This window comes from Phacochoerus africanus, chromosome 13 (genome assembly GCF_016906955.1).
Source record: "Phacochoerus africanus isolate WHEZ1 chromosome 13, ROS_Pafr_v1, whole genome shotgun sequence".
NCBI lineage: Eukaryota > Metazoa > Chordata > Mammalia > Artiodactyla > Suidae > Phacochoerus > Phacochoerus africanus.
The window spans coordinates 21,148,300-21,166,346 of record NC_062556.1 but is presented as its reverse complement, the minus strand read 5'-3'; the positions used below and the strand labels follow the sequence as shown (position 1 = coordinate 21,166,346).

Here is an 18,047-nt window from a genome sequence, read left to right as displayed (position 1 = left end):
ACCCAAGCTGCTACGGTGAGAATGCTGGATCTTTAATTCACTGTGCCGCAAGAGAACTCCCAGAAAACATCTTTTAAATCTTACCTTTGCTGTAGCTAAAACTTTACCACTTTTTCTTTCTTTCTTTCTTTCTTTCTTTCTTTCTTTCTTTCTTTCTTTCTTTCTTTCTTTCTTTCTTTCTTTCTTTCTTTTTTTTGTCTTTTTGCCATTTCTTGGGCTGCTCCCGTGGCATATGGAGGTTCCCAGGCTAGGGGTCGAGTCAGAGCTGTAGCCACCGGCCTACACCAGAGCCACAGCAACGCAGGATCCGAGCCGCGTCTGCAACCTACACCACAGCTCACGGCAACGCCGGATCGTTAACCCACTGAGCAAGGACAGGGATCGAACCCGAAACCTCTTGGTTCCTAGTCGGATTCGTTAGCCACTGCGCCACGACGGGAACTCCCCCACTTTTTCTTTCAATGTTTAAAATATGATATCCATATTTCCCTAAAACAACCATAATAGTCAAATTAAGATCACTTATGTGTGGAATCTAAAGTATGGAGCAGATGATCCTATCTAAAAATAACAACCAAACAAAAAGCAGAAACAGATCATGGCCAAGAAGAGCAGACTTGGGGTTTCCAACGGGAAAGGGGGACGGAGTGGGATGGATGGGAATTTGGGGGTTTTTTGGATGAAAACTGTTACATTTGGAATGGATGGGCAATGGGACCCTACTGCACAGCACAGGGAAATGTGTGTGATTGGGTCACTTTGTTGTACAACAGAACTTGATGAAACATTGTAAATCAACTATACTTTAATAATAGTAATAATAATAAAACGAAATTCCGTTGCACATATCACATATAAGTAAATGCTCATGAATAAAGGAAATTAAAAAATTGAAAAAAAGATCCTTTGCTAGGGGTAACCAGTTATGAAATATGGCAGAAAGGAAAGCAAAAGTACAAGTGACTGCTTAATCTACTAAAGGTCAGAAAAAAAAGCTTGATGAAAAGGAAGCGATTTTATAGAATGAGAAACGCCATCTCTTAAATAGCTGAACAGCCAGTTAAATATATTTTTATGCTACAAATTTGTAACTTTATATTGGAGTAATTTTTCAGTACTAATGCAGCTTTCATTATCAGGAAAAAGATTAGGAGAGCTTATTTTCTTTAGAATAAGAGAGCACCTTATTCTTATTTCTACAATGATTGCAGAACTCTCAATAGGCATGCAGTGGTTAATCTCTCTGGTCCTTTTCATCCTCTTTATTTCCTTCCTACCACATTCCAGGGAATTACCTGGAGTCACAGACAGCAGCAATAGTTGGAAGGAAGTCTTTCAGCAAAAAGTTAGACACTGAGAGGGCTCAATATTAGCCCTAGAATTTCTTGTCTGATTAACAGGGCTCCAAACAGAAGGGGTGAGTGAAGGGTGAAATATAGCCTGTCCTCTGCATGCCAAGCCCTGCCCTCATGGGCAGCTGCAGCTGAAATCCTAGAGGAAGGCGTGACTGTTTTTAACAGCTTCCTTGAGATACAATTCATGTACCAGAAAATTCACTACTTTAAAATATATAATTCAGTGGGCTTTATGATATTCACAGAGTTATACAACCACGACCACTATCTGCCTGTAGAATATTTCCATTATTGTCCCCATAGGGGGTGGCTCCAAGAAGGATGGTTAATTCTGTGAGGTGTCTAGGGTTGGGGCTCCTGAAGGGCAGATCAAGACGGCAAGAAATTCAGGATACAGGTGAATGGAACGTTTGTGATGGGATTCAGACCCGTTAGTGAAGGAAGAGATTCCTGGAAAGGAGCAGATGAATTGGAAGAAGGCAGACATATCCAAGGACTGGAAATCTACTAAAGGAAAAAAATTAAAAGCATGCATAGTAAGTGTACGGAATGAGAGAAGTGGAAGGAGAGGAAATTAAGAAGCCAGAGTGGGAGTTCCCATCATGGCTCAGTGGAAGCGAATCTGACTAGCATCCATGAGGATGCAGGTTCGATCCCTGGCCTCGTTCAGTGGGTTAAGGATCTGGCATTGCCGTGTAGGTCGCAGATGTGGCTCAGATCCCACGTTGCTGTGGCTGTGGTGTAGGCTGGCAGCCGTGGCTCTGATTCGACACCTAGCTGGGGAACCTCCATATGCCACAGGAACGGCCCTAAAAAGACAAAAAAAGAGAGAAGTCAGAGTGTTCAATGGCTCCCCCGGCCTTCTCTGTTGCTGTCAGGGGTCACATTCTGTATCAGAGGATCAGGAAGAGAATTCTCTCTGAGAGGATGGCCTTGGGGGAAGTTTACTAAGACAGTATTGAGGTTGGGTTTAGCTGTGTAGACCATTTCAAGGAGCTGAGAAAATAATTTGTTAGATGGGTCTCACATAGGGACTTTGAACTCACTCAGAATAGTGGTAAGAGTCAGAGGGCAATAAAGAACCAGGAGCCACATTCCAGGGAATTACCTGGAGCCACAGATGGCAGTAATAAGAAAAAACAGAGGTGGTTCAACCAGATAAGATGGAGAGTTTAGGGGAAGAAGGAGAGGAGGGCAGTGCCAGGACAGGAGGAGGTTGATCCACACCCTCCTGGACCCGTGGCACCTGGAGACACAGAAGAAAGAGCAGCCCCGCTATTTGATGGAGCTGCTATGTAGCAGTGTCCTTCACAGGTCATGCGTCAGGTACGAGGAGCAGCAGCCGAAGGAATTCCATCAAAGTCCTCAGGGTGTAGAGAGCCAACGCTGTGTGCAATTAAATGACAATCCTCCAGGACAGAGGTTCAAGGAGGAAGTGAGCCATGAGAAGAACAAGTTGCCAGATAAAGTACTAAGCAAGATGGCATGGTCAACGCATGGTCATTGGGCTCCTATGATGCCAGACCCCGTGTTGGGCGATGGTGACAGAGACATGCCAAGTCAGCCTCAGCCCCCTGCCTTTGCAGACATAGAAGGGATCTAAATTTGGCCTCTGGTTGCAAACTAGCATAGGATGGATAAACAACAAGGTCCTACAATAGAACACAGGGAAGTGTATTCAATATCCCATAAAAAGCAAAATGGAAAAGAACATAAAAAAGAACATATGGGAGTTCCCATGATGGCTGAGTGGTAACAAACCCAACTAGTATCCATGAGGACGAGGGATCAATGTTGGGGCTCCGTGGTGTTGGGTGAAATACTTGCCTCTAAGGTTCTTAGGCTATAATGTGTTTCCCATTGTATCTCCAGAGTCTGGAACCTTATAGGCAATTCATGAATATTTGTGGAATAAGAAACTTCAGCTTACAAAGATTGAGCAAGTGGGTGGAATAGAAGGTAGCCTGTTACTGGAGGGAAGGAAGAGGGACAGCCGTTAGGGACAACTATACTGATATGAATCAGAGTCAACACGAATTAGAGTTTCTGTCTGGTCCTTTTCAGGTTCATCGATAAAATGAAAAAGAAATGTTCTTTCCTTCTTGCTTTGCACATTTCTCTCTCCACTAACAGCTGCTCCCTTCAGTATCTAAAATGAATAAAACTAACCAGCTTGGAGGAGGTTCCCGATTATCAAGTGACTGAGCGATGTTTAGGGTCAGGTGGTTGGGAACTTTCCAGTAGGCTCAGGGATACTGCAGCTCCGCGGATGGGGAAGAGAAGACAGCAAGGAAAATAAAGGCAGGGAGAGATGTATTTGGCCAGACACAGAGACAACCATAAACTCTTATCAGAAGGACATCTGTTTTAGGGGTTCCCATTGCGGCTCAGTGGTAACAAAACCGACAAGTATTCATAAGGATGCAGGTTTGAATTCTGGCCTCACTCAGTGGGTTGGGGATCCGGCATTGCCATGAGCTGTGGTGTGAGTCACAAACGTGGCTCAGATACCACGTTGCTATGGCTGTGGTGTAGGCTGGCGGCTACAGCTCTGATGAGACCCTTGGCCTGGGAACTTCCATAAGCTGGGGGTGTGGACCTAAAAATACAAAAAAAGAAAAAAAAGAAGAAGAAGAAGAAGGACACACACTTTTAAGTTATTTTTCCAGTGGCAATAGCTCTTTGTATAAAGCAGTGTAGAAAACATATATGAAAAATACGTAATTTTTACCGTTTTCATTTATAGAGGTTTATAGTCATTATGATTTTTGCTTTTAGGATATACTCTTTGTCTTTTTTTTTTTTTTAGGGCTACACCTAGGGGTCGAATAGGAACTGCAGCTGCTGGCCTATACTGCATACACTGCAGCTACAGCAACAGCAGGTCCAAGTGGCATCTGTGACCTACACGACAGCTTGCAGCATTGTGGGATCTTTAACCCACTGAGTGAGGTCAGGGATCAAACCTGCATCCTCATGGATACTAGTCAGGTTTGTAATCCACTGAGCCAGAACAGAAACTCCTCTTTGTCTTACACATGGATTTTTTGATGCCAAGGCCTTCTCCAGAGACAAAATCCCTTACTTCCCCTATTATGATATATGGAAAATATGATCCACTCTATAATGTTGTACTTTATGTTCAGTTTCCAAGGGTAGAATAGGGCAAAAGATCATCTAGCTAATTCAAATCAAAAGAGAAATAAATTAATCAGGACTCAATTTAAATAATTGCTTCAGTTCTTTCTTGTACTTAGTAAACATGTTACAACTGCAGATTTCTTAATTATGCTGCAGTGTTTAGCCTCAGCCAGCAATGTAGAGAGGATAAGGCAGATAATCTTTAGGGTAATTGAAATGTTTAAATCTTGGTTCTCAAACTTAATATGCATAAAATCACCTGGGAAGCTTGTGAAAATTGTAGATTCCCAAGCCTCACCTCTAGAGATTTGAACTCCAGAATTCCAGGTTGTGACCTGGGAAAATGCATTTAATAAACAGGCCAGTTGATTCTGATGCTCGCGGTCCTAGAACACACATTGAGAAGCTCTGGCTTAAGAAAATGTGAACACTAAAAGGGAACCCTCTTACACTGTTGGTGGGAATGTAAATTGGTATAACCACTATGGAAAACAGTATGGAGGTTCCTCAAAAAACTAAAAATAGAACTACCATATGATCCAGCAATCCCATCCCTAGTCATCTATCCAGACAAAGGCATAAATAGAAAAGATACATGCACCCCAGTGTTCACTGAAGCACTATTTACAAAAGCCAAGACATGGAAGCAACCTATATGTCCATCAACAGAGGAATGGATAAAGAAGATGTGGTACATATTGGAGTTCCCATCATGGCTCAGCAGAAACGAATCCAACTAGCATCCAGGAGGACGCAGGTTCGATCCCTGGCCTTGCTCAGTGGGTTAAGGATCCAGTGTTGCCATGAGCTGTGGTGTAGGTCACAGATGTGGCTTGGATCCAGCATTGCTGTGGCTGTGGTATAGGCCAGCGGCTACCTCTTGGATCCAACTCCTAGCCTGGGAACCTCCATATGCCACAAGTGTAGCCCCAAAGGAAAAAAAAAAAAAATTGATGTGGTACATATATACAATTGAATACTACTCATCCATAAAAAGAATAAATTAATGCCATTTCAGAACATGGATGGACCTAGAAATTATCATACTAAGTGAAGTTAGTCAGACAATGAAATATATATAATTGTCATATGATATCACTTATACACGGAGTCTAAAAAAAGGATACAAATGAACTTATTTGCAGAACTGAAAACAGACTCACAGACTCACAAACTTATGGTTACCAAAGGGGACAGGCAGTGGTGGTGGGGACGGACTGGGGGTTTGGAACTGGCATATGCACCCTGAAGCACACGGAATGACTGGCCAGTGGGGACCTGCTGTAGAGCCCAGAGAACGCATCTGAAAGAGGCTGGCTGTGGGTACATGTGTGACTGGGTCACTTTGTTGTCGTGTAGGAGAAAATATCCCCAGAAAAAGGTACAAAGGAGAGACCCCGGCCATGATGACTCAGCAAAGTCCAGCCAACTGTCCCCAGCCACCCCTCCCCACACACCTGCTTCTGTAAACTTGTCTCCATCTCTACTACCTTGCCCGACCTCACTCCAGGTCCGACCAGCCAAGCATGGACCCAGAAGAGGTAGCCCATAAAAGCCTCATGAAACCCTTCTTCGGGTTCAGACTCCAGAGAGCCATCTCCTCTGAGCCCGCAGGCATAATAAACCTGAGGTATCCAACTCTCTGAGTGCTTGCTTGGTTTCTCACTGGGGCAAAGAGCAAATCCACTGCAGCCACAGAGCTGCTGGAGCTGGTACACAACAGCCACAGGGCTGTCGCCAGAGCTGATATGCTCAGGGGCAGGGTTGCTGGGCAACGGCTGTAACAGTAGAGCCGAAATGATCACAGCCTTGTAAATCAACTAAACTTCCAAAAAACTTTCAAAAAAATAAAATGTGAATACTCACATGGCCTATGAACCACAGGCAGAAAGCAGGAGAGATCCATTCTCGGGCATGGATTCCACAGTCAATCCAGATGGCAGTTTTGGCCTTTTGTTCTTTTGTAGAAACCTGCCCAGAGAAACCCAAAAAGCAAGAATAAGAAGCTTCAGGATAATAACTTCCAAGCATATAGTGCTTCTATTTAAAATCCTGTTAGCCAGTCTATGAAATATGCATCCTTCTCTGCATTCCTTTGAGAATTCTCCAGGGAAATTAAAAGAGGATGTGATTAAAAATCACTAGCTAAGGTCACACAGCTGGTCAGAGTTGGGACTGAGGTCTGAAGCCAGGACTTGATTTAAGGCTCTTTTTATTCCCCTACAATTACCTGGTGATGCCAGAGCTGCATGAGAAAATATAAAAGTAGAGACCCAGGAGCTAGAGCTTCACACTCTAGTTAGAATTAATTGGCTACTATGTGTTGGGTGGGCAATTTCCTGAGGGAGGTTCGGAACAGCAAAAGGCTTGGGAGGGTGAAGCCAGCGGTGCTCCATATAAATTTGGACCCTCTCACCATTTTCCCAGGGTTTACACTTTTAATGTGTGGATTATTTCCTTACTTTACACACAAAAAAGCACACTTCTAGCGTCACACAAATTTATGACCAACAAATCTGGGGACAGAGGGCTTATTCTGATTTACAGCATGGAGGACAGTGTAAGCTGCCAACTTTCTGGAGTAAGAACTCCCAACCCTTCCCCAATGACAGCCCTTGATGTCTTTAGACAAATTCTCAAAATCACCTCCAAACAAAATGAATCATAGTTTCACTTGCGTTTGTTTGTTTGTTTGTTTGCTTGCTTTTTTGTCTTCTTTTAGGGCCGTTTCCTTCGGTATAGGGAGGTTTCCAGGCTAGGGGTCCAATCGGAGCTGTAGCCACTGACCTACACCACAGCCACAGCAACATGGGACCTGAGCCGGGTCTGCAACCTACACCACAGCTCACGGCAACGTCGGATCCTTAACCCACTGAGCAAGCCCAGGGATCGAACCCGCAACCTCATGGTTCCTAGTTGGATTCGTCAACCACTGCGCCACGACGGGAACTCCTAGTTTCACTTGTGTTGAAAAACTACTCATGGGGGTGGAGGGAGAGGGCGGAATAAAAAAAAAAAAATAGTGACAATTTTAGAATATGGAGGGAAGGGAGAAGAGCGTTGCAAAATCAAACAGATTTACGGGGTTGGAATTCCAAAACCAGAACAAAAGAGTGCTTGATTTTTAGGTTGCCACCGACATCACGCAGGAAGTTTTTTCTTCACTAACCTGGAGCTAAGCGATACCCGACAAGAAGACACGTGAGAAAGTCAAATGGCGTTGACCCCAAGGGGTCAAAATGGACAGAGAGGAGAATTACCCAGCTGATTTAATCTATTCCATTTAAAAGAAAATCCTGAGTTGTCTGGACAAGTTGCCTTCCTCAACCTTTTGTCTAACTGTCTTGGTCACCCCAAGACATGTGGACACCTCTCATGATGTCCACATCCTAGATTAAGTAAGATTGGGAGTGAAGCAAGCAGGAAGCAGGGGTTTCCAACACGTACATCTGGGTCCCAGACACACCAGTTCCGAAGAAAGTAAATGTCACATAGGCATGCTGTGACTACACCAAGCCAGTCTGGTTGACCCACTCCGCTGCCAGGAAGCTCCGATGTTTCCTACATCTGCCTTCAATTTGCACTGCAGGTTCTTGTCAGAACAGATTAAAACCCAGAAATCCTGACTCAAAATCTTACCTTTGGATAATCGAACAGGCTCACCTATCAGCAATTTAGATAACATCGGGAAAGTACGTATAAAGTAAATGCTACTATGTCGAATGCATTTTTCCAATGGTCACATTTTTCCAGAGCATCTTTAAAATGTATTTTATTTCACATTTAATTTTTTTTTAGGGAAAGAGTGGTTAAAAAAAAAAAACAGAAGTGCAGAATCAGCAATTGACAGGCAGAACTTAGTTTGGTTTCAGTATTCTTCTTGTGGCCAAATTCACTAACCAGACTAAGGCTAATTTATTTACCTGAAAATAAATAGCCAAACAGAGGGTGACTGAAGCAGAAGCTATCATATCAGCATCTCTGCCAAGGATTCCCAGTGTCACCCTGGTTCCTATCCTTTCGTGGGTTTCATTGTTCGGCTCTTTCTTTGGTTCCAAAAACTGGATCTATGTCAATATTTGTCCAATAACAGACTCCTCTCCTTTTTTTTTCTCCAAGTAAGTCAGTTAGAGGTGGTGGTGCACATAAAACAAGGGTTTGAAAAATAATCTAGACCACATCTCTCACTTTCTGAAAGTTGGCGCTGAAGCCCAGAAAGGTTAAGTGGCTTCACTGACACATAAGTAGACACAGAATTGATTCGAAAACTGAGGTTACTACGCTTAGACCTACACGGCATTAGTAAAGGGGGGAAAATTAAAGGTAGTAACAAACTCTAAATAGCCGGGTATTAAAGTTGAGGGACACTGGTAATATACTTATTCCCAGAACTCAAAAAAAAAAAAAAAAACCTCAAGTAATAATAAGCACTGCGGGAGAAGGAACACCCCCCTCCCCAAAGTTGAAAGATCAATGCCTCTCCCCACAACATACCTTTAAAACATAAAGTGGGCGCTTCTCATACGAGGATCCAATGTGGATTTTTTCAATCATATCAGGATGCCGCTCAGTTATAACCTCTATCCAAGAATAGATCTATCCAAGCAGAAAACCAGCGGTCAGTCACAGAGCAAGTTCAAAGCATTTCCCTGACAAAAGAAGCGGACACCTTCTTCAGGGAAAGGCGATCCCTCTAAAACACTTGTACGTGGACAGAATGAGGAGCTGAAACACTTGGGGGCAGGGTGCTGGTGCTGCTGTTGAGAAAATCAATAAAGTTTTGAAACATGTCAAGGGTTAGAGAAAGCGTGAAAATGTACTAAGAATCTTAGGACAAAGTAAGAAACGTTAATCTTTAAACCATGGTTCCTGAAAGCTCTTTTTAAAGGCTCCTCACGTTGATGTCCTGCTCTGTGTATGAAATTCAAGAGCTTATTTTCATATGGGATTTTTTTTTTTTTTTTTTTTGAGGGCTGCACCCACAGCATATGGAAGTTTCTGGGCTGGTGTGGAATCAGAGCTGCAGCTGCCGGCCTACACCACAGCCATAGATCCGAGCCGCGTCCTCAACATACACCACAGCTCATGGCAATGCCGGATCCTTAACCCACCAAGTGAGGCCAAGGATCAAACCTTGACAGGGATCCGAGTCAAGTTCACTACCACTGAGCCACCATGGGAACTCCTATATGGGATTATGTTTTAATTCATTTCTTAAGAGGAGCCTAAAGAAGCACTGGGCACTGGCTTTGCACCAGCTAAGTGGAGGTGTCACTATTTCCCACCGGAGAAGCCAGCACCCATGATAAGATCTCTGAAGGGATGAGGCAAAGGGGAGGACGATCTGGAGAAGAGACAATTCTCTTCCACCCTGGGAAGCAGTCTGTTTCCGGACCTCTCTCCTGGGTGGAAGTCCAGTGCTTTCTGATTCCGTCAAGAGTGCCGTGGAAGGAAAAACAAATGCAAGATGCTGGGTCTGACTTTAGGCTAGCCCCTTCAAAGCAGGCCGAATGATGGACCTGCTCGTGTCTTAACCCAGACCACCTTCTCAGGAGCCACCTTCACACCCGTACACCATCTACAGGGGCCACAGCCAATGCTCGGCTTTATTTCTAATGCTTTTTTTCCTCCTATGGCTTTCCAATTCTTTCCTGGGGATAGGGTAAGAAAAAAATCTCTCTTCAAACAAAATATTTTAAATATACCAGAAAAAAATATTTTTAAATACTTCTGGCATTCCCCTCTTCCTACCAAACCCAACACAGCAGTTGGATGTGGTGGGAAGGCAGAGTTTCCTTCTCCATTTTGCAAAGGGTGCCTACCCAGCCTCTCAACTCTGGGCCTCGAGTTTGCTGACGCAGGACGGATGGGGGAGGCTGGAGGGAGGGGATCTTGGTGGAAGAGACAGAGGCAAGGTAGGGGAGAGAAAGGACAGGGCTGCCATATAAGATCCCCACCAACCAGCCAGATACATCAGGTGGAGAAGCGCACGGAGTTCTGGTGTAACTAACTGGAAAGGAACAGATGCTTTTGGAGATTAAATTTAAAAATTGATTCTTATTGCTTAAGTCTTAGATGTCTTAAAAATAAGGATATGGTCCTTAACAGTTTCTGGGCACTTAGCCAAGCAGGATAAAAATACTCATATGAAGGAATACAGCAGCATATGCCTATGAAAGAATAAAAGGTATCAAGGGATTTGTATTACTTGGAGTGTATTACATTGAAAAGAAAGTGCTCTGGGGAGTTTGTTTCTGCAGCGGAAATGAATCCGACTAGGAACCACGAGGTTGCTGGTTCGATCCCTGGCCTTGCTCAGTGGGTCAAGGATTTGGCATTGCGGCGAGCAGTGGTGTGGGTCACAGACGCTGCTCAGACATGGCGTTGCTGTGGCTGTGGTGTAGGCCAGCAGCTGTTGCTCCGACTGGACCCCTAGCCTGGGAACCTCTATGTGTTGCAGGGGCGGGGGGGGGGGGGCAGCCCTAAAAAGACAAAAAAAGAAAGAAAGAAAGTGCTTTGAGGGGGTTACCCTTTCAACTAACAAATATGGGAAATGGCTCTTACAGTAGAATGTGAAAGCTTACTGAGGTCAACAGCCGATCAATATGCTGCTTAATTCCCCTCTAGAAAAGCTGGAACCTATAAATACTAATAGAAAAAAAATCAGAGCTCCCATTGTGTTTCAGTGGGTTAAGAACCTAATTGGTATCCATGAGGATTCAGGTTCGATCCCTGGCCTTGCTCAGTAGGTTAAGGGTCCAGCGTTGCTGAAAGCTGCAGCATAGGTCACAGCTGCAGCTGGGATCTGACATTGCCATGGCTGTGGCACAGGTTGACAGCTGCGGCTCCAATGCAACTCCTACCCCGGGAACTTCCATGTGCCCCAGGTGTGGCCCAAAGAAAGAAAGAAAGAAGAAAAAAACAGTTTCTTAAAGATTAAAGCAAAGGATTATTATTATTATTATTATTATTATTATTATTATTTTACATAGGTTCCTTCTAAGGGAAATAAAATGCACTTATACACTTTATAATAAGTGAATAAATCCCTTCAATTCTGTGAGATAATGTGGCAATTATTCCACAAGAGTATTTTCAGGGTAATGGTCCAAGGGGGCATGATTAATTGGACTGTGTGGGTGTGTCTGTGTGTGGCAGTTTCAGGAAAAAGGCCCCATTTTAATTTCCTGCTCTCCCCGTTCTCACTGCAGTGTTACTCCTGACAGTCAGAGACACTCTCAGCTGAGGACAAACAGCCTGCTCAGGGGCCATGTCCAAGATCAGCGCCATCTCCCCAGGCACGATATCTACAAAAAGGATGCATGACCTGCGCGTAATCCACCCACGTGTGACTTTTCTTCACTGTCTTCCACCAATTATGATTCCTTAACAATTTCCCATGGAAACGGCAACACTCGTTACCTGAAAGGAGGGATGTGGGAGCGCAACGTGACAGCTTACCTCATCTAGTGAGTGATAGTGTTCGTAGTACGAGGAGGAGGCCCGGGGGCTGACGGTGTCGTTGGAAGTCTGCTGCTGGATCAGGTCTTCCACATTTTCCAACAAGACACTGGGTGATGAAACACAGGGTGAGCTGGTTTCCAAGCCGGGCTCTGATTTTCCCGCACAGCCCACTGCAGGCACAACAGGTGAGCTTGGAGGGAAAAATCACTAAAAAACGCTAAGTATGAAGTGAAAATAGGAGCAGGCTAACAGCACACGATGCTGAAATTCACAAGCCCTCTGGGCAGAGCCTTTGTGGGGAAGCAGAGAGACCATGGCTTGTGCGTAGTAGGTTTTCAAAGCCTTGAACCTCTCGCTCTGACCTCCCTGTTAGCATATTTCTTGATTGTGACTCATTAGTGTCTTTTATACAAACACACAGGTTAATAGACAACTTTCTTCAATTCAGAGGAACACAGCATTATTCTGTTTTCAGTTAAGGACCAAGGAGAGGCAGAAAGACTTTATTTTTTTTCCTTGTGACAACCACAGACCTCTACCAGATGTTCTATATGCCCAAAGATGGCCAAATCTCTAGAGAAATAAGAGCACAGGAGAAGGAAAGGTTTGGGAAAGTGACCTCATTTATTTTGCCAAGGGTCACACAGTTATCTAGGCACAAACATTTTAACTGAGTTAAGCCATTCTATGGCCTGGGATGAACAATTTGAAAGTTAGCTGTCATCTTAATAAAACTTTTTGGGGTGCCTGCTGTGGTGCAGTGAGTTAAGGATCCAGTGTCATCTCTGGTGGCGAGGGTTTGATCCCGGGCCTGGCACAGTGAGTTCAGCGTTGCCGCAGCTGTGGCATAGGTTGCAGCTGCAGCTTGGATTCGATCCCTAGCCCAGGAACTTCCATATGCCACAGGTGTGGCCAAGAAAGTTTCTTTACTTTTATTTAGGCCTGTGGGTAAAAGCCAAGGCTTGACAATAGAAAGGTCTGAGTTTGACTCCTAGCTCTGCTGTGTTCTAGCCTGTTGACCTTGAGAAATTCCTTTGTAAATATGTACGTTTTTTTCATCTGCATAATGAGGATTGTATCTCACAAGGTTAAATAAAGATTAAATGATACAATGTATAGAAAGGCTCAGCACAGTTCCTGGAAGGGAACTGTAACATGTTTTTAATGATGACCATATTACATTTAGAATGGATACACAAGGTCCTACTCTATATATAGCACAGGGAACTATATCCAATCTCCCAGGATTTAGCATGATAAAGAAGAATATAAAAAAAGAATGTCTATCAGAGTTCCCATCGTGGCTCGGTGGTGAAGGAACCCGACTAGTATCCATGAGGATGCGGGTTCGATCCCTGGCCTTGCTCAGTGGGTTAAGGACCCAGCGTTGCCGTGAGCTGTGGTATAGGTAGCAGATGTGGCTCGGATCTGGCTGCTGTGGCTGTGGCGTAGGGTGGCAGCTCTAGCTCTGATGCTAACTCTCACCTGGGAACTTCCATATGCTGTGGGTTCAGCCCTAGAAAGACAAAAAATATATATATATATATATATGTATGTATGTATAACAGAGTCACTCTGCTATACAGCAGAAGTTGGCACAAATTGCAAACCAACTATACTTTAATTAAAAACCAAACCCCCCCAAACAACAAAGTAAAAAAATAATCATCATAGTGTGGTATCCAAAGGCTGCCCACTGATACACGGAATTGAGCACGGCCTCCGGAAGTACAAGGGCACGTGGGACCCTGGCACTTGGGTAATGGATGCAGAAAGGAGATGCAGACAAGAGATTCCAAAAGGAAGAAGGAGCAAAATCCCCTTTAGCAGCTGCTTTTTCAAGAGAGATCCCCAAAGCCCGCTAAAGTGAAAGACCAGTTTGCTCCCTGAGCCCTGGCACAGAGCAGAGAAATCATACGAAGGAAGGCATTGGGAGGAACCATAGCGTGTCCACAGATGACGGAGTCTAACAGTGCTTTTCAGAGAAGGGACTGAGGCCGGGAGAGGAAACCACTTGGCCACGCTCACAGAGCTGCCACTTGGGCTTTATCACCCGTCCATTCCAGGGACGTCCACATGGCCAGGTTTAATGTATGTATTTTTCTAAGAAGCATCATAGGGGCTTCTTCTGAAGGCTTCTACTCAGGAATCATGCCTACCTGGATGGAATTCCGCTCTCATTTAAATGAGTTTTCACAGCGCTTACATCAGATGCATTCACAAAAAAATGGACTTCTTTTTTCTTCTCAATTACATCAGCTGTTACTGGCTGCCAGAGCACAATCTGCGGTTTCAAGGGGAAAAATTGATAAAATAAAAATGACTATTCACATCATTCTCATCTATGTCTAAAGCCATAAAAGTATGTCTGTAAGGGCGAGGGGGAGACAATTCCTGGCCACTGGTCCCCATTACACATGAGGAAGTATAAGCATTTATTTTACAGGGAGGTTGTTTTATTCTCTGTAACCTCTGCTGCTAAAGAGGGTCTGGCACATACTAGGTCCTCTAAATATTTGGTGAGATTATGAAGGAATGAATGAATGAATATTTTTATGGACCCGCTGTAAAACTGAATGTGGATGGGAGTTCCCTGGTGCTCAGTGGGTTAGGGATCCATCATTGTCTCTGCTGTGGCTCTGGTTACAGCTGTGCCTCGGGTTCAATCTTTGGCCCAAGAACTTCCACATGCTACAGGTGTGGCAAAGCAAACACAAAAACTGGATGTGTATGTCAAATGTTTAAAAAGAAATGAAAGTTTGTCTAGAAAGAAAAATGTTTTTCTTCTTTAATAAAAATTCCGTATCTGGGAGTTCCCATCATGGCTCAGCAGAAACGAATCTGACTAGTGTCCATTAGGATGCGGGTTCCATCCTTGGCCTCGCTCAGTGGGTTAAGGATCCGGCGTTGCCATGAGCTGTGGTGTAAGTCAAAGACGAAGCTCGGATCCCTCATTGCTGTGGCTGTGGCATAGCCTGGCAGCTGTAGCTCCAGTTCGACTCCCAGCCTGGGAACCTCCATATGCTGCAGGTTCCGGCCCTAAAAAGCAAAAAAAAAAAAAAAAAATTCATACCCGTGATATAATTACCATGTTGGTGTTCCTTTTCCTTAATCTAATCATGGCCTTTGGGTCATGCCTTCCCATAATACTTAACTTTTTTTTTTTCCTATTTTACTGCATTTTTTCCAAAACACTTTCATGCTCACGGCCTTGGATCACTATCACAACACTTCATCATAGAGGAGGCAGGGGTTATTATTTTCACTATTCAGATGAAGAAATTAGGGCTCAAAGCTCAGTTGTCTAAAATCTCACATTAACAATAGATGCAAACTATTGCCTTTGGAGTGGATTAGCAATGAGATCCTGCTGTGTAGCCCTGGGAACTATGTCTAGTCACTTATAATGGAGCATGATAATGTGAGAAAATAGAATGTAGTCATGAATGTGTAACTGGGTCACCATGCTGTACAGTGGGGAAAAAAAATTGTATTGGGAAAATAACAACAGAAAAAAAAAAAGAGGCAGAACACAACCTAAATTCTGGATCTCTGATGCTTCCTCTGGCAGAGTTTCCTCTGTCCGCAGCCTGGTGGCTGTGCAAACGCATCCATCAGCTCTCTGTGGGAGAGGCTGTGTTGACTGACCTTTCCCACTGCTGCCCCTCTTGATTCACCGGAGGCTGAGGCTGTGCGGCTCCACCTGGCGCCAGTGATGGAGCACTGCAGGCAAACGATGGCAGGCAAAAGAGTGCAGGCCCCTTCCTGCCAGATAAGGGTTTCCACTGATAGGGAATGTCAGCTTAAGGACTTGCCAGGGTCCAGCCAAAGCTTCCTCTGAACTGCCCTGCAGTCTGGAGTGGTCCAGGCGCAACCCTCCATTCTGCACAGGCATTGGAGCGGCTTGATGGTGCAACCCCCTGGCAGGGCTCTTACACCTTTTATCTGCCTTTCCCTTTTTTTTAGGCTGCATCCATGGCATGTGGAAGTTCCCAGGCCAGGAATCAAACCCGGCTACAGTGGCAGCAATGCTGGATTCTTAACTCGCTGCGCTACAAGGGAACTTCCGTTAATCTGGTTTTGATGTCTGCTTCTCAGAGAACCCTCAATCAACAACCAGGGAGCCATGAATTTTTTATCATGATATTTTATAACTCTTTTCAGCTTTCTACATTCTGGGGAATTGGGCCCCAGGCATGGCCATTTTAATACATTTTCTTTTTTGTTTCTTCTGCCTCTTCCTTGGTTAAGAATTATGTTTTTGTTTGTTTGTTTTTGAGCTGCACCTGTGGCATACAGAAGTTTCCAGGCTAGGGGTCGAATTGTAGCTGTAGTAGCAAGCCTACACCACAGCCACACCAATGCAGGATCCAAGCCGCGTCTGCAACCTAAACCAAGCTCATGGTAACGCCAGATCCTTAACCCACTGAGCAAGGCCAGGGATCAAACCCGTGTCCTCATGGATCCTACCTCGGAGCCCTGACAGGAACCCACAAGAAATATTGCTTTTTAAGCAAAGTCCTACTGGACTTCTTTTATTGTAGCATCTTTGTAAATTCACACTTTCAATCCCAAGGTACTATTACACAACTGACTGAAAAGCCAATAGCACAAATGAAGTTTGGTTTGGGGAACCATAAAATTATGGAAAGGAGAAGGTTTCGAGAAGAGGGTTTCGTACCAGTCGTTTTTAAGTCACACAACACAAAGGAGAGACCATGGCACTTCATCTTTGTATAAAATAAAAGCAATAGGAAGAAAAATGAGGGAGAAATTACCTCATACGTTGTAGTAAGATTCTGCAGAATTTGAACTTGCCTAGAGGTTCTAGGAAGAGCAGATAAAACCTGGCCACTGGGGAAAAAAATAAAACAGGATTTTGATGTTAAGTAAAAAGTGAAAATAAGATAAATCATACTGGGAAGCGCTTCTAGGTAATTATGAAAAGCAGCAAAACATTGAAAGAAAAAAGGGTCTTATCACAGACGAAGTAAAGTGTTAAAAAGAAAATCTTGCCATTTTTGACACACGGGTAGATTTTGAGGATATAATGCTAAGTGAAATAAGTCAGATGGAGACAAACAAATATCACGGGGTTTCACTCATATCATATGCAGAATATAAAATAAAAGAGACAAACCAAACCAAACGAACCAGACAATCTAGGTATAAGGAGCAGAGTAGTGGTTACGGGGCGGGGGGGGGGGGGGGGGGGGGGGGGGGGGCTAAGTGGGTAGGGGGTCAACTGTATGGTGACAGATGGAAAATAAATTTTTGGTGGTAAGCACATTGTCCATACGGAAGTAGAAATAAACTGTTGTACCCATGAAACTTAATGTCATCTGTCAATGTAACCTCAAAAAATGAAAAAGAGAGTAACTCTGTCATTCTCTCCACTCCTAAGCAATTACAAAATCAAAAGCCCTCCTAAATGGAGGTGGTTTGCAGAATGCTTACTTTTCCGACATGTGTATATGTTTTAATTTTAAAAATTAAATATTTAATGCATAAGGGTGTGTTCTTAATCATTACATTTAGACTTAACGTTATAAAAGTGGTATATCATACGTATTCGGTATAGTGTTTTTTCAGTCAATGTTGTATTTTTACAATTATCATCTGTGTTAAAGTATCTAATCATAGTTTCTATGTGCAAGGATTTGTCTACAAGCAGAACTGCTATTTCACACAGTACATGCAATTTTCATTTTACAGGACAGTGTCAAATTATTCCTCAAATTTTTTATATCAATTTATATTTTCACCGGTGGTGGAAAAGTTTTCCTATAACTCCTCAAGACTTGATGCTGATTTTTTTTTTTTTTTTTTTTGCTGCACCTAAGGCACATGGAAGGTCCCAGGCCAGGGATTGAACCCATGCCACAGCAGCAACCCAAGCTTCTATAGTGACAATGCCAAATCCTTAATTCACTGTGCCATAAGAGAATTCCAGTGCTGCCTGACTTTTAACTTTCTCAATCTAATGGTTGTAAAATGGAATATTCTTGTGATTTTAATTTAAATTTTCAGGCTTATGAATGAAGTAGAATTATTTCCATTTGGTTACTGGCCATTCGAATTTTCTCC

General features: G+C 43.7%; 1 protein-coding gene across 1 annotated transcript in view; it reads right to left on the bottom strand.

The window, feature by feature from the left end:
• Positions 1–18,047, bottom strand: part of CPB2 (carboxypeptidase B2) — a 64,604-nt gene that overhangs the window by 24,629 nt on the left and 21,928 nt on the right. The window contains exons 2-6 of the mRNA XM_047756328.1: positions 16,739–16,814; positions 14,120–14,244; positions 11,958–12,066; positions 8,991–9,092; positions 6,363–6,467 (exon numbers count right to left, since the gene is read on the bottom strand). Of these exons, the coding sequence (XP_047612284.1) occupies positions 6,363–6,467; positions 8,991–9,092; positions 11,958–12,066; positions 14,120–14,244; positions 16,739–16,814 (517 nt within the window). The remainder of the gene's footprint in view (positions 1–6,362; positions 6,468–8,990; positions 9,093–11,957; positions 12,067–14,119; positions 14,245–16,738; positions 16,815–18,047) is intronic.